General features: G+C 44.1%; 1 protein-coding gene across 11 annotated transcripts in view; it reads left to right on the forward strand.

Moving 5' to 3' along the window:
• The window catches only part of nfasca (neurofascin homolog (chicken) a), a 179,492-nt gene that overhangs the window by 59,319 nt on the left and 107,609 nt on the right, over positions 1–12,564 (forward strand). For 6 of the 11 annotated variants that reach the window (XM_041195122.1, XM_041195120.1, XM_041195128.1 and 3 more), the window contains one exon: positions 3,007–3,054. The exons of the other annotated variants lie outside the window; for them this stretch is intronic. In XM_041195122.1, coding sequence (XP_041051056.1) covers positions 3,007–3,054 — 48 coding nt within the window. The remainder of the gene's footprint in view (positions 1–3,006; positions 3,055–12,564) is intronic. 11 annotated transcript variants of the gene reach the window in all.

The raw sequence follows: 12,564 nt of genomic DNA on the forward strand, positions 1-12,564 counted from the left end.
TCAACAACAACTAATGTCAAGCTTTGTGTAGTTGTCCCTCCTGCCAGCTTGGCATGCATGTCTTCAATTTTTGGAATGGGCTGCCTGTCTAGCTTAGCTACTTTATTAACTGTCAGTTTGTAGTCTGTACAAATTCGGATGCTGTGGTCAGGTTTAAGGACAGGGGACTATGGGGGCTGCCCATTCTGAGAACTGAACAGGTTGGAAAGCGCCCAGTTTCTCTAGTCTATTTAGTTCAATGTCAACTTTTTCTCAGAGGGCAAATGGCATCGATCTCGCATTCATGAAGCAAGGGGTAGCTTCCAGATCCACGTGAGCCTTGGTCTGTAGGCCCTGGATTTTCCCCGTTCATCCTTGAAGACGGTGGTGTACTTTCTAAGTCGCTCTGGTAGCCCACTTTCTCTCAACTGGAAAATTTCAGCCCATTCTAACTTAATCTCCTTTAACCAATTTTCGGCCCAGGAGGCTTGACCCTTCACCTGCTACCACCATCAAGGGCAGCTTTGCCGATTGGCTTCCATAATGGACAGTTACTCTGCTTATGCCTTTTACTTGAATGTCTTCACCCGTTTTTGTTTTTAGCTTGGCAGCTGTTTGTTCTAAACTTAACTGATGTTCACCATTATTCAAATATCTGAAGGTATGTTCCCCAATTACTGTAATGGAAGCTCCTGTGTCCACTTCCATTCTAACAGGTTTGCCATTTACTTTCACCGTGACAAATATTGGTTCTGTCTTTCCAACTCTCAGGTTAAACAATGAGTAAGTGTCTGAATTTGTTGTTTCAGGCTCTTCTATTCTGTAAATTTCTTTGGGCTTTTTCTTTTGTTTACAAGCCTGTTTGAATCTTTCCTTGCACTGCCTCATTATATGTCCATTTCTGTGACAATAGTAACATTTGATTTTTTTCAGCTACCAATTCCTAAAAGACTGTTTCCACCTCTATTAAAAATATTCTTCGATTTTGCTGCTAAGTTATTTTCCTTCATCCTTTGACTAATGGGGGGCTGCTTCCCACTTCTCGCTTTTTCGCACCTCTTTTGGCTGGGGTTTCCTGCCTGATGCGGAGGACAGTGCCATTTCACGCATCCTGTATTGTTTTTGAATCTCTTACTGTACTTTCCATGGCCAGCGCTACCTCTAACGCCTTCTTGAAATCCAGGTTCACTTCGGGCAATAATCTTTTCTCTTTCACACCACATACTAAACAATCTCCTGAGCATGTTGCTCAGCATCGTACCAAACTCTCAATGTTCCATTAGCTGAGTCAGATTTGCCACATAGTGCACAATTGTCTCACCCAGGGTTCTATTTCACAAATTAAATCTGAACTTCTGCAATATGACTGAGGGCTTTGGTTGAAAGTGACTAGGTCCACCAATTCATCGAAATTCTTTGAACCTGGGACACTGGGTGCTATCAAACTTCAAATCAAGCTGTAGGTTTTTCTCCCACAAGTACTCAAGAGGATCGCTCTCCTCTTCTCTTCCCCTGTAATCTCATTCGCTTGAAAAATGAACGTGAGGTGTTCTACATATTGAGACCAATTGTCTGTGGCAGGTTCAAAAGGATCAATTGTGGCATTTTGAGAAGGGATAACTTCTTCAATTCTAACGGAGCTTGCTAGTTACAATCACTAGGCAAGGTACAGTGCCGATTTCTTTTTAACTTGATTTCTTCTGTTCAATCCTGTTTTAACCTCATCACCGGTTAGTTGTAGGGTGGCCGAATTGTGCTATTATTGATAGAGTTGATCTGCAGACACTTCTTGGATGGGAACATTAAATTTATTTACAATATACTCAACAGCAACTATACGTGTGCCTTCAACTCCAACTCTATCTCTACACTGGCATCTGAGGTAGCCCGCGTTAGTCTCCTATAGGTTACTAAAGATCTGGTGATCTTCCTTAACAAGTATTCTTAAAGGTACATTACACACTAAATAAAACCATAATCACTATAGGCAGCATATGTGGAGAGAGAAACAGAGTTGACGTTTCGAGTCCATATGGCTCTAAAGAAGAGTCTTATGGACTCGAAATGTTAACTCGGTTTCTCTCTCCACAGATGCTACCAGACCTGCTGAGTTTTTCCAGCATTTTCTGATTTTATTTCATTGAGAAGCAACTGTGCAATTTGATGATCCAAGTTTGATTATGTTCTTTAGAATAATTTCTAGGGGAGTTTTGGTGAGATTGAGACTTAAGTTTATCTAGAATGAGGAGAGGGTTTGACCTACTGGAATATTGCTTGCTATGTTAGTAAAGGGTTTATCATGGTGGGGGTGTTGGGGGGGATGGTGACTTTCTTCAAGTTTCCTCCGACAGTTTTCTAGTTCAGTTTCTCTTTAAACCTTTTTGAAGATGAAGGACTCACTACACAATCGTCTCAGCCCATCTCCCCTGAAACATTTGGGATGCGCTACTCATCAGTGTCAGATTATTTTCTGTCTGAGTTCTATGTCAAAAAGCTGGCTTGCTCAGTCACGCGACTGTTTTGAGTTTTTAATTCAGTTTTAATCACACTGAAATATTTCTGCTAACCTGTTTTGTTTTAATATGACATGTGTTTTGATATTTGATATTCAGCTCACTGATCAGTAATGTATCACTGGACAGATGCTTTCTCCAATGCATGTTTATTTATTTTTTTATATCTTGCACACCTTTACCACCAGCCCCACCTCCCCTCACCCAGCTCTCCTTGCATACTTTTCTGTGTCTAAAATGCTTCTGCACTCTATTTCCCCCTCCCTGCATGATGCTCCCCATTTCTTCTGTCCCTTATACCTTCTATATCCCTTCTTTCTGTTACTCCGTTATGGCTCCTACCACCTATTCTCCCAAATCCTCTTCTCTCCTTGCGTAGCCTCTATGCCTGTAACCCCCTTATACACACTTGTCTTTGTCCTCTCACTCTTCCAGATTGTCTCCCCTCCCAATTCCATAATTCCACAGTTCTCCTTCCTAGTTTTCCTCGCTCATGTTGTTTTATTTGTTACAGTGGATACCAATTATGAATCAGTGCCAACTATTCTGAATGAAACTGGTGGTGAGTTACGGCACTTTCTAGAGAACTTTATGTTTTAACCCTCTAATCCCTTACTAAACCTACCTGTGTCGTAACTTAACATCCCGGACTGCAGTGAGAAAGCCTGAGATCTGTATTCAAAGGAAAAGATGTGGCAGCAGAGTATAAGGTGCATTCATGTAACGTTTTCCAATCCATGAATGTAAATGAACCATAAATGTCTTTCAGCTTGTGGAACAGCCTCAAATGAGTCTTAACTGGAATGATTCCAAGTTTCGCCAATCACAACTGGTATTTCTACAGCAATGTAACATTGTTCTTTTCCCCACTGGATCTTCGGACTAACACCAAGCAGTAACAAGAAGAGAGTTATGGAAAGGGACCAAAAGAATGGCAAGAAATGGATTTTATGGGCCTTTGAATGAGGGAGAAAAGTTTCAAACAGAGCATGGGGCCAGACTCTGCTACTAAGGGATGAGTGTATGAGAGGAAAGACAGTCGGGAATATAAATACTGCAGCTACAAGAGCAGGTCAGAGGCTAGGAATCCTACAGAGAGTAACTCACCTCCTTACCCCCCAAAGCCTGCCCACCATCTACATGGCACAAGTCAGGAGTGTGATGGAATACTCTCCACTTGTCTGGATGAGTGCGGCTCCCACAACACTCAAGAAGCTTGACACCGTCCAGGACAAAGCAGCCCATTTGATTGGCACCCCATCCACAAACATTCACTGCCTCCATCACCTGTGCACAGTAGCAGCAGTATGTACCATCTATAAGATGCACTGCAGGAACTCACCAAGGTCCTTAGACAGCACCTTCCAAACCCAGAGGGACAAGGGCAGCAAACACATGGGAACACCACCACCTGATAGTTTCCCTCCAATCCTGACTTGGAAATATATCACTGTTCCTTCACTGTTGCTGGGTCAAAATCCTGGAACTCCCTCCCTAACAGCACCGTGGGTGTACCTACACCGCATGGACTGCAGTGGTTCCAGAAAGCAATTCGCCACCATCTTCTCGAGGGAAATTAGGGATAGACAGTAACTGCAGATCTCGCCAGCATAACCCACATCCCATGAACCAATAAAAAAAACACTATGGGTAACTCACCTCCTGACACTAGCGTTGCATATCGGCCTCACCGGGTAGGGGTAATGGGCACTTTTCCAAAAGGCATCAGTGAATCAGTCAGGTTATCACAACAATCCAATAACATTTCTGCTCACTTATTTAGTCAGGTTATCACAACAGTCAGGTTATCACAACAATCAGGTTATCACAACAGTCAGGTTATCACAACAATCCCAACAACATTCTTGCTCGCTTATTTTGCTGCCAGCTCTTAAATTGCTATAGTTCCTTTTCACAATTTGCCCTGGTGGGATTTGAATTTACAGGGGGACACTGCAGGGGATGTGTGAGTGAAGTAGGCCCATTTCTCAAATTTGGGTTTTATTGATCCTTTCAATTGCCGAAAGGAGTTGGTTGTAAGTGCAAGCCATTGCCCCCGGATGGTCAAGTTGGCTGAGGTAGTGAGTAGCTCCGTCGAACATGCGAGAAAGCTCCACTCTGTACTGAGCGAGTTGATCTGTCTGAGATAACTGTTAAGGTAAGATTTAGCTCTGTTCGTCTGGGTTAGTTGGCTGGGGTTGGGAGGGTGAGCGAACAACCAGCCAGGGATCCTGTTTCTCACTGCGATTCGGTTTTGACAGTTATATAAAAGTACACATGTGCCATTATTGAGATCGGACTCCGCTGCGATGCCCCCACAGTTAAATAGCCTGCCGGCATTCACTCTGTCTGGGTTTCTGACACCAGTTTCTTAGGAGGGGGCCAAAGGGCAACCTACGTCTGTGGAGCTGCACATTAGCAAAGACTCCACTGGATTCTGGAGAGGAAAAAAATTGACACAAGGCGGAGAGAGCTTTCTCCCTTCAAATATTCTACAAGCCAAGGCAGCCTTGTGATGCAACACCACTAATTTTCCCAATGCCCCACACTGTGGAGCCTTTATTTAGTGACAAATACAGGAACATGAGGAGACCACTGAGCCCTCATAGACTGTTCCACCATTTAGTTAGATCATGGCTGACCTATAACTCCATCTATTCGCCTTGGTTCCACAACCTTGAATATTCTTGCCTAACAAATATCGGTTTGGGAAATTGCAATTGATTCCCCAGCCTCGACAGCTTCTTGAGGAAGAAAATGTCAGATTCTCGCTATGCTTTGTGTGAAGAAGTGCTTCCTGATATCACCCCTGAGCACGCTAGATCTAAGGTTATGCCTCTTTGTTCAGATCGACCCTCTGCCCCCCCCCCCCCCCCCCCAAACCCACCAGAGGAAAGAATGGGGCTGGAGGAAACCCCATCAGATACTTTCTTTTTATAGAAAAGGCCCCCCCGTTAGATCACCCCTTTGGATTTCTCAGGCAGCATGCATATATGGTTATGTTTTCCAAGAGGAGGGGGTACAAAGGCAGTCACCAATATCCATTTGGACCAATTAGCTCACAGGCAATTACAGGCAAAGACAAGGCAGGAGGGTTACCCAGCTATATCGCCTAGAGTTGCTAACTCGAGTTGGATGTAGTCCCGGAGTTTTTGTCACATGACCTGTCCGCCAACAGCCTTTTACACCCCCCATCCATTTAACCATTAATAAACAAAAATGTTCAATAAATGGGGAAAAAGACACGCACACTATGCCCCAAAGATTTTCCTTCTTGGTTTTCACTCAAGAGATTAATATTTAATCCTGGCGACTCCAGGACAATTCTGAAGAGTTGGCAACCCCAATGCTGCCACCTATACAAGGGGACACAACATGGGTAAAAGGGGACAGAAGCCAATACGAAATTAAAATTGAATGAGAGGATTTTTTTTTTGTGATCTCAGCCAGCCAGATAGTTTTAGATTGAACATTAGTGCTGAACTGAAATAGCTCTGGAACTGCTAATGGGATATGACATCAGAGCTGCAGGGAATTCTGGGATTCTGAGCCAGTCCGATTTCCCTTGTGTTTCTTGAGCTTCTCAGTTTATTAAAATGGCTGTTTGTTTGTGAACCTTTGGAATTCAATATTTATCCCTCAATCAACACCGCCAAGGCAGACTTTATGGCCATTATCACATGGCTGCTTGTGGGAGCTTGCTCCTGCACTTCCTACATTACATCAATGACTACACTTCAAAAGTACTTCATTGGCTATAAAGCTCTCTGGGATGTCTAATGATCATGAAAGGCGCTATACAAATGCAAGTCTTTATTTTCTCTGTACCCCAGAGGGCTGTGGATTCTCAATCATTGCATATATTCAAGACCGAGATGGAAAGATTTGTGGGTGCTAAAAGAATTAAGGGATATGGAGATAAGATAGGAAGGTGGAGTTGAGGTAGAATACCTTGCTGAGTGGCAGAAAAAGCACAAAGGGCCAAATAGCTTACTACCGGTCCTATTTCATATGTTTAACAGGCTGGAACTGAACAATAATATAGGCACTGTCTAAAATTCTACCACAACTTGCATTTATATAGCCTCTTTAGTAAAAGATCTCAAGACTCTGCATGAGCATTATCGGACCAAATAATTAGACCTCTTCCTCTCGCTAATGCATCTGTGGTTAACTAAAAGAAATTAAAGACAGCATCAAACTTAAAGAAAAAGCATGTAATCACACAAAGACAGCAGGTCAGAAGATTGGAAACAATATAAAGAACAGCAAAGAATGACAAAAAGATTAATAAGGAGGGAAAAATTAGAATATGAAAGAAACCTGGCTAGTAATATAAAGATGGGTAGTAAAAGTTTCTATAGATATTTAAATAAGAAAAGAATTAACAAAGCGAGCGTTGGTCCTATAGTGAGCACGTCTAGGTAATTGATAATGAAAAGTAGGGAGATGGCGGACAAATTAAACAGATATTTTGCTTCGGTCTTCACTATAGAGGACACAAGTAAGATCCCAGAAATAGCTGTAAATCAGGAAATGGGAGGGAGGGAGGACCTCGGGAAAATTACAATCACCAGGGAAGTGGTATTTAGCAAATTGGTGGGACTGCGGACTGACAAATCCCCAGGTCCGGATGGACTTCATCTAAGGTCTTGAAAGAAGTGGCCAATAAGATAGTTGATGCACTAGTTTTAACTTTCCAAAATTCCCTAGATTCGGGGAAGGTTCTGTTAGATTGGAAAATCGCAAATATAGCCCCTTTTCAAAAAGGGAGGGAGACAGAAAGCGGGTCAGTTAGTCTAACACCTGTCATAGGGAAAATGTTAAAGCTGCTATAGCAGGGCACTTAGAAAAAAATTGAGGCAATCAGGCAGAGTCAACATGGTTTTGTGAAAGGGAAATCATGTTTAACCAACTTATTGAGTTCTTTGAAGGAGTCACATGTGCTGTGGATAAAGGGGAACTGATGGATGTGCTGTACTTAGATTCCAGCAGGCATTTGATAAAGTGCCACATCAAAGGTTATTGCAGAAAATAAAAGTTCATTGTGTAGGGAGTAACATATTGATATGGATGGAAGATTGGTTAGCTAACAGGAAGCAGAGAGTTGGCATAAACGGTTTACTTTTCTGGCTGGCAGGAGGTGACGAGTGGTGTGCCACGGGGAGCAGTGCTGGGGCCTCAGCTTTTTACAATTGATATAAATGACTTGGATGAAGGGACCGAAGGAACGGTGGCTAAATTTACTGACGACACCAAGATAGGTAGGAAAGTAAATTGCACAGAGGATGTAAGGCTGCAAAGTGACATAGATAGGTTAAATTAGCAGACAAAGATCTGGCAAGTGGAGGATAATGTGGGCCATTGTAAAATTGTTCATTTTGGCAGCAAGAATAAAAAGGAAGCTTATAATCTAACTGGTAAGATTGCAGAGCTCTGAGGTGCAGCGGGATCTGTGTCCCCTACTGCATGAATTGCTTGGGGTGGGGGTTGGGGGGTGTGGGGGGGTGGTGGTTAGTATGTAAGTACAGCAGGTAATTAGGAAAGCTAATAGAATGTTATCATTTATTGTGAGGGGAATTGATTACAAAAATAGAGATGTTATGCTTCCGTTATACAGGGCATTGATGAGACCATATCTGGAGTACTGTGTACAGTACTGGTCTCCTTATTTAAAGAAAGATGTAAAAGCGCTAAAAGCAGTTCAGAAAAGGTTTACTAGTCTAATATCAGGAATGGGCGAGTTGTCTTATGAGGAAAGGATGGACAGGTTAGGCTTGTATCGACTAGAATTTAGAAGAGTAAGAGGCAACTTAATTGAAGCATTTAAAATGCTGAGTGGTCTTGACCAGGTGGATGTGGAGAGGATGTTTCCTCTTGTGGGAGAATCTAGAACTAGGGGTCACTGTTTAAAAATAAGGGGTCGCTCATTTAAGACCAAGATGAGGAGAATTTTTTTCTTTCAAAGAATTGTGAGTCTTTGGAACTCTCTTCCTCAAAAGGTGGTGGAAGCAGAGTCTTTGAATATTTTTAAGGCAGAGGTAGATAGATTCTTGATTAACAAGGGGGTGAAAGGTTATTAGGGGGTAGGCAGGAATGTGGGGTTGAGCTTACATTCAGATCAGCCATGATCTTATTGAATGGCAGAGCAGGCTCGAGGAGTCGAGTGGCCTATTCCTGCTCTTAATTTATATGTTCGTAGATTCTGCATTTTAATACAACCTTAGAACAGGGCCCTCAACCGTGTCTGGCCCATCTCCCGCGCATCCACCATCGCACCTTCCTCTCCCTCCCAGAACCATGATAGGGTCCCCCTTGTCCTCACTTATCACCCCACCAGCCTCCGCATTCAAAGGATCATCCTCTGCCATTTGCGCCAACTTCAGCATGATGCCACCACCAAACACATCTTCCCTTCACCCCCCCAGCAGCATTCCGCAGGGATTGTTCCCTCTGGGACACCCTGGTCCACTCCTCCATCACCCCTACACCTCAACCCTCTCCCACTGCACCTTCCCATGCAACCGCAGAAGATGTTCCACCTGCCCCTTCACTTCCCCTCTCCTCACCATCCAAGGGCCCAAACACTCCTTTCAAATGAAGCAGCACTTCACTTGCACTTCCCTCAAGTTAGTCTACTGCATTCGTTGCTCCCAATGTGGTTTCCTCTACATTGGAGAGACCAAACGCAGACTGGGTGACCGCTTTGCGGAACACCTTCGGTCTGTCCGCAAGCATGACCCAGACCTCCCTGTTGCTTGCCATTTCAACACTCCACCCTGCTCTCTTGCCCACATGTCTGTCCTTGGCCTGCTGCATTGTTCCAGTGAAGCTCAACACAAACTGGAGGAACAGCACCTCATCTTCCGACTAGGCACTTTACAACCTTCCGGACTGAATATTGAGTTCAACAATTTTAGGTCATGAACCCTCTCCTCCATCCCCACCCCCTTTCTGATCCCCCTTTTTTCCAATAATTTATATAGATTTTTCTTTTCCCACCTATTTCCATTATTTTTAAATGTCATCCATTGTTTTATCTCTACCTTTTAGCCTATTTTGGTCCTTTCCCCGCACCCCACCCTCACTAGGGCTATCTGTCCCTTGCTCGTCCTGCTTTCTACCCTTAATGTCACCGTTTGCACATTCCTTAGATAATATCATCACCTTCAACACCTCTTTGTCCTTCTGTCTATGACATCTTTTGGTTATCTCCACCTATCACTGGCCCTCTATCCAGCTCTACCTGTCCCACACCACCCCCCGCCCTTTAAATCAGCTTATATTTCACCTCTTTTCTATTTTTCCTTAGTTCTGTTGAAGAGTCATTCGGACTCGAAACGTTAACCGTATTCCTCTCCGCAGATGCTGTCAGACCTGCTGAGTTTTTCAAGGTATTTTTGTTTTTTGCCTTAGGACAGACTAACCCGCCAATGTCAGCTGTGGCTCAGTTGGTGGTACTCTCACTTCTTAGTCAAGAAACCTGAGCACAAAAATCTCAGCTGACTTTCCTGTGCAGTGCTAAGGCGGGGGGGTGCTGCACTGTTGAAGGTGCCGTCTTTCAGTTGAGATGTTAAACTAACCTCGACAGGCTAGTTTTTCGGTCTACCCACATGGCGAGTCTACTGCCCACCACTGGATAAATACCAGTGATGGCTGGATGCCGCCCATTAGTAGGCATTAGTTGCCCACTTAATGGCCTCAGTTGGCAGTGGGGCTGGAAGACTGTGCAGGGGCCTTCCAGCCCGGACCTAATTGGGGCAGAGGTGGGAAGGCAGCAGAGCCACCCACCCGCCAGCCCGCAGCCCGATTAAATGCCCCCCACCACCATACTTGCCATAGGTGAGGGCATTAAATTCTGCTCCATATCACCGTGGAAGCCGACTCCTGAGTGGAGGACCTCAGCTGGTATCATTCATAGATTGGCCAGTGGAAACCTGCACTCAGCGAATGAGAATCGGCTTCTGTTTCACTCTTGGATTCAAATCCTTAACTCTGGTTCATTTTTTTAGCCATGTAATGGGTCAGCGGGAATTCCCCGCCCAAAGGAGTGGATGCTATGAGCCATTCGGACATTGGCCGGGGTTTCCTGGCCTCGCTGTGACAGGACCCGCCGTGGGGAACGCAGCGGCCACCGGACAATCCCGGAGGCGGACTGAGCCGGAAAATCTCGGCCATTGTCCTTTTGCTGCTGTGGCTTGATTGTAAATTTGATCCCATCTAATGGGATGAGGCCTCGTCTCTCTCTAGTGTTCTCGCCGGAATAATTTGTGACCTTAATAGGTGTAAATTTACAGGAGACAACCTTGCATCGTTCAGCGCAGGTTGTCAGCCACATTCAGTGAGGCCACATGAATACCTCAATTTGGAAATGGGAATGCCAGATCAGGAAAGGGTGGTTTTGGTCTTTCAACTCCATGCTTAGACTTTCAGAATGAAAATCCCTTCTGTCTGTAGGTTTGCCTCAGATCCTGGATTATCCTGGGGTAAGCAGGAATTAATCCAGGAGATAAAGCATAGGATCATTGAAAAAATGTGCTTCCTTCATCTTTTTTGAACACTTATTTTTGTAATTAATGAACGAGTCAGAGATGTGAAACTGGCTGTTCGACCAAGCGGGGTGATTGGAGGCAGGAGGACATGTGGTTAAATCTCCAGAGTTGGCAAACCTATTGATAGCTGTAAATCCTTTTTGAGATGGAGTTGGACAATCTCAATCCAGCTCCTGGTCTGTATTGTTCCCTAATTCGGCACTCGTTGGCACTAAGCTGGTTGTCTATGTGGTCGGGGACGACTGGTGTAGAAGTGGGGAAATGATGCTCTTCAAAGGTTGGCACTAAGGCACATTGTTGAGCAGATTAAAGGGAGCTTCAGTCTTCCTCCAGGGAACTTGAAGCCGATTCTGGTACAGTCCAGGCAGATTGGAGGGTAACACATGTAAACCCACTGTTTAAAAAAAAAGGAGGGAAAAGCAGCGAATCACTGACTGGTTAGCCTAACATTAGTAGTAGGGAAAATGCTAGAGTCTATTATAGAGGATGTGATAACAAGGCACTTAGAAAATATCAACAGGATTAGTCAAAGTCAACATGGATTTATGAAAGGGAAATCATGTTTGACAAACTTGAGTTTTTTGAGGACATAACTAGTAGAATAGATAAGGGAGAACCAGTGGATGTGGTGTATTTGGATTTTCAGAAAGCTTTTGATAAAGTCCCACATAAGCGGTTAGTGTGCAAAATTAAAGTACATGGGATTGGGGTAAAATATTGGCATGGATTGAGAATTGGTTAGCAGACAGGAAACAGAGAGTAGGAATAAATGGATCTTTTCGGAGTGGTAGGCGGTGACTAGTGGGCACTGCAGGGATCAATGCTTGGGCCCCAGCTATTCACATGGATATCAATGATTTGGAGCAGGGAGCCAAATGTAATATGTCCAAGTTTGTTGATGACACGAAACTTGTGGGATTGTGAGCAGTGAGGAGGGTGTAAGAGGCTTCAAGGCAATTTAGACAGGTTGAGTGAGTGGGCAAATACATGGCAGATGCAGTATAACATGGATAAGTGTGAAGCTATCCACTTCAGTAGGAAAAACAGAATGGCAGAGTATTATTTACATGGTGATAGATTGGGAAACGTTGATGTACAAAGGGACCTGGGTGTCCTTGTACACTAATCACTAAAAGCAAGCATGTAGCTGCAGCAAGCAGATAAGAAGGCAAGTGGTATGTTGGCCTTCATTGTGAGAGAACTTGAGTACAGGAACAAGGATGTCTTACTGCAGCTGTACAAGACCTTGGTGAGACCAGACCTAGAGTATTGTGTACAGTTTTGGTCTCCTTACCTAAGAAATGATACAGCTGCCATAAAGGGAGTGCTGAGAAGGTTCACCAGACTGATTCCTGGGACGGCAAGGTTGTTGTATGAGGAGAGATTGGGCCGACTAGGCCTGTATGTACTGGAGCTTAGAAGAATGAGAGGGGATTTCATTGAAACTTATAAAATTCTGACAGGGTTGATGTTTCCTCTGACTGAGGGAGTCTAAAACAAGGGGTCACAGCCTCAGGACA

This window comes from Carcharodon carcharias, chromosome 9 (assembly GCF_017639515.1).
Source record: "Carcharodon carcharias isolate sCarCar2 chromosome 9, sCarCar2.pri, whole genome shotgun sequence".
NCBI classification, from domain to species: domain Eukaryota; kingdom Metazoa; phylum Chordata; class Chondrichthyes; order Lamniformes; family Lamnidae; genus Carcharodon; species Carcharodon carcharias.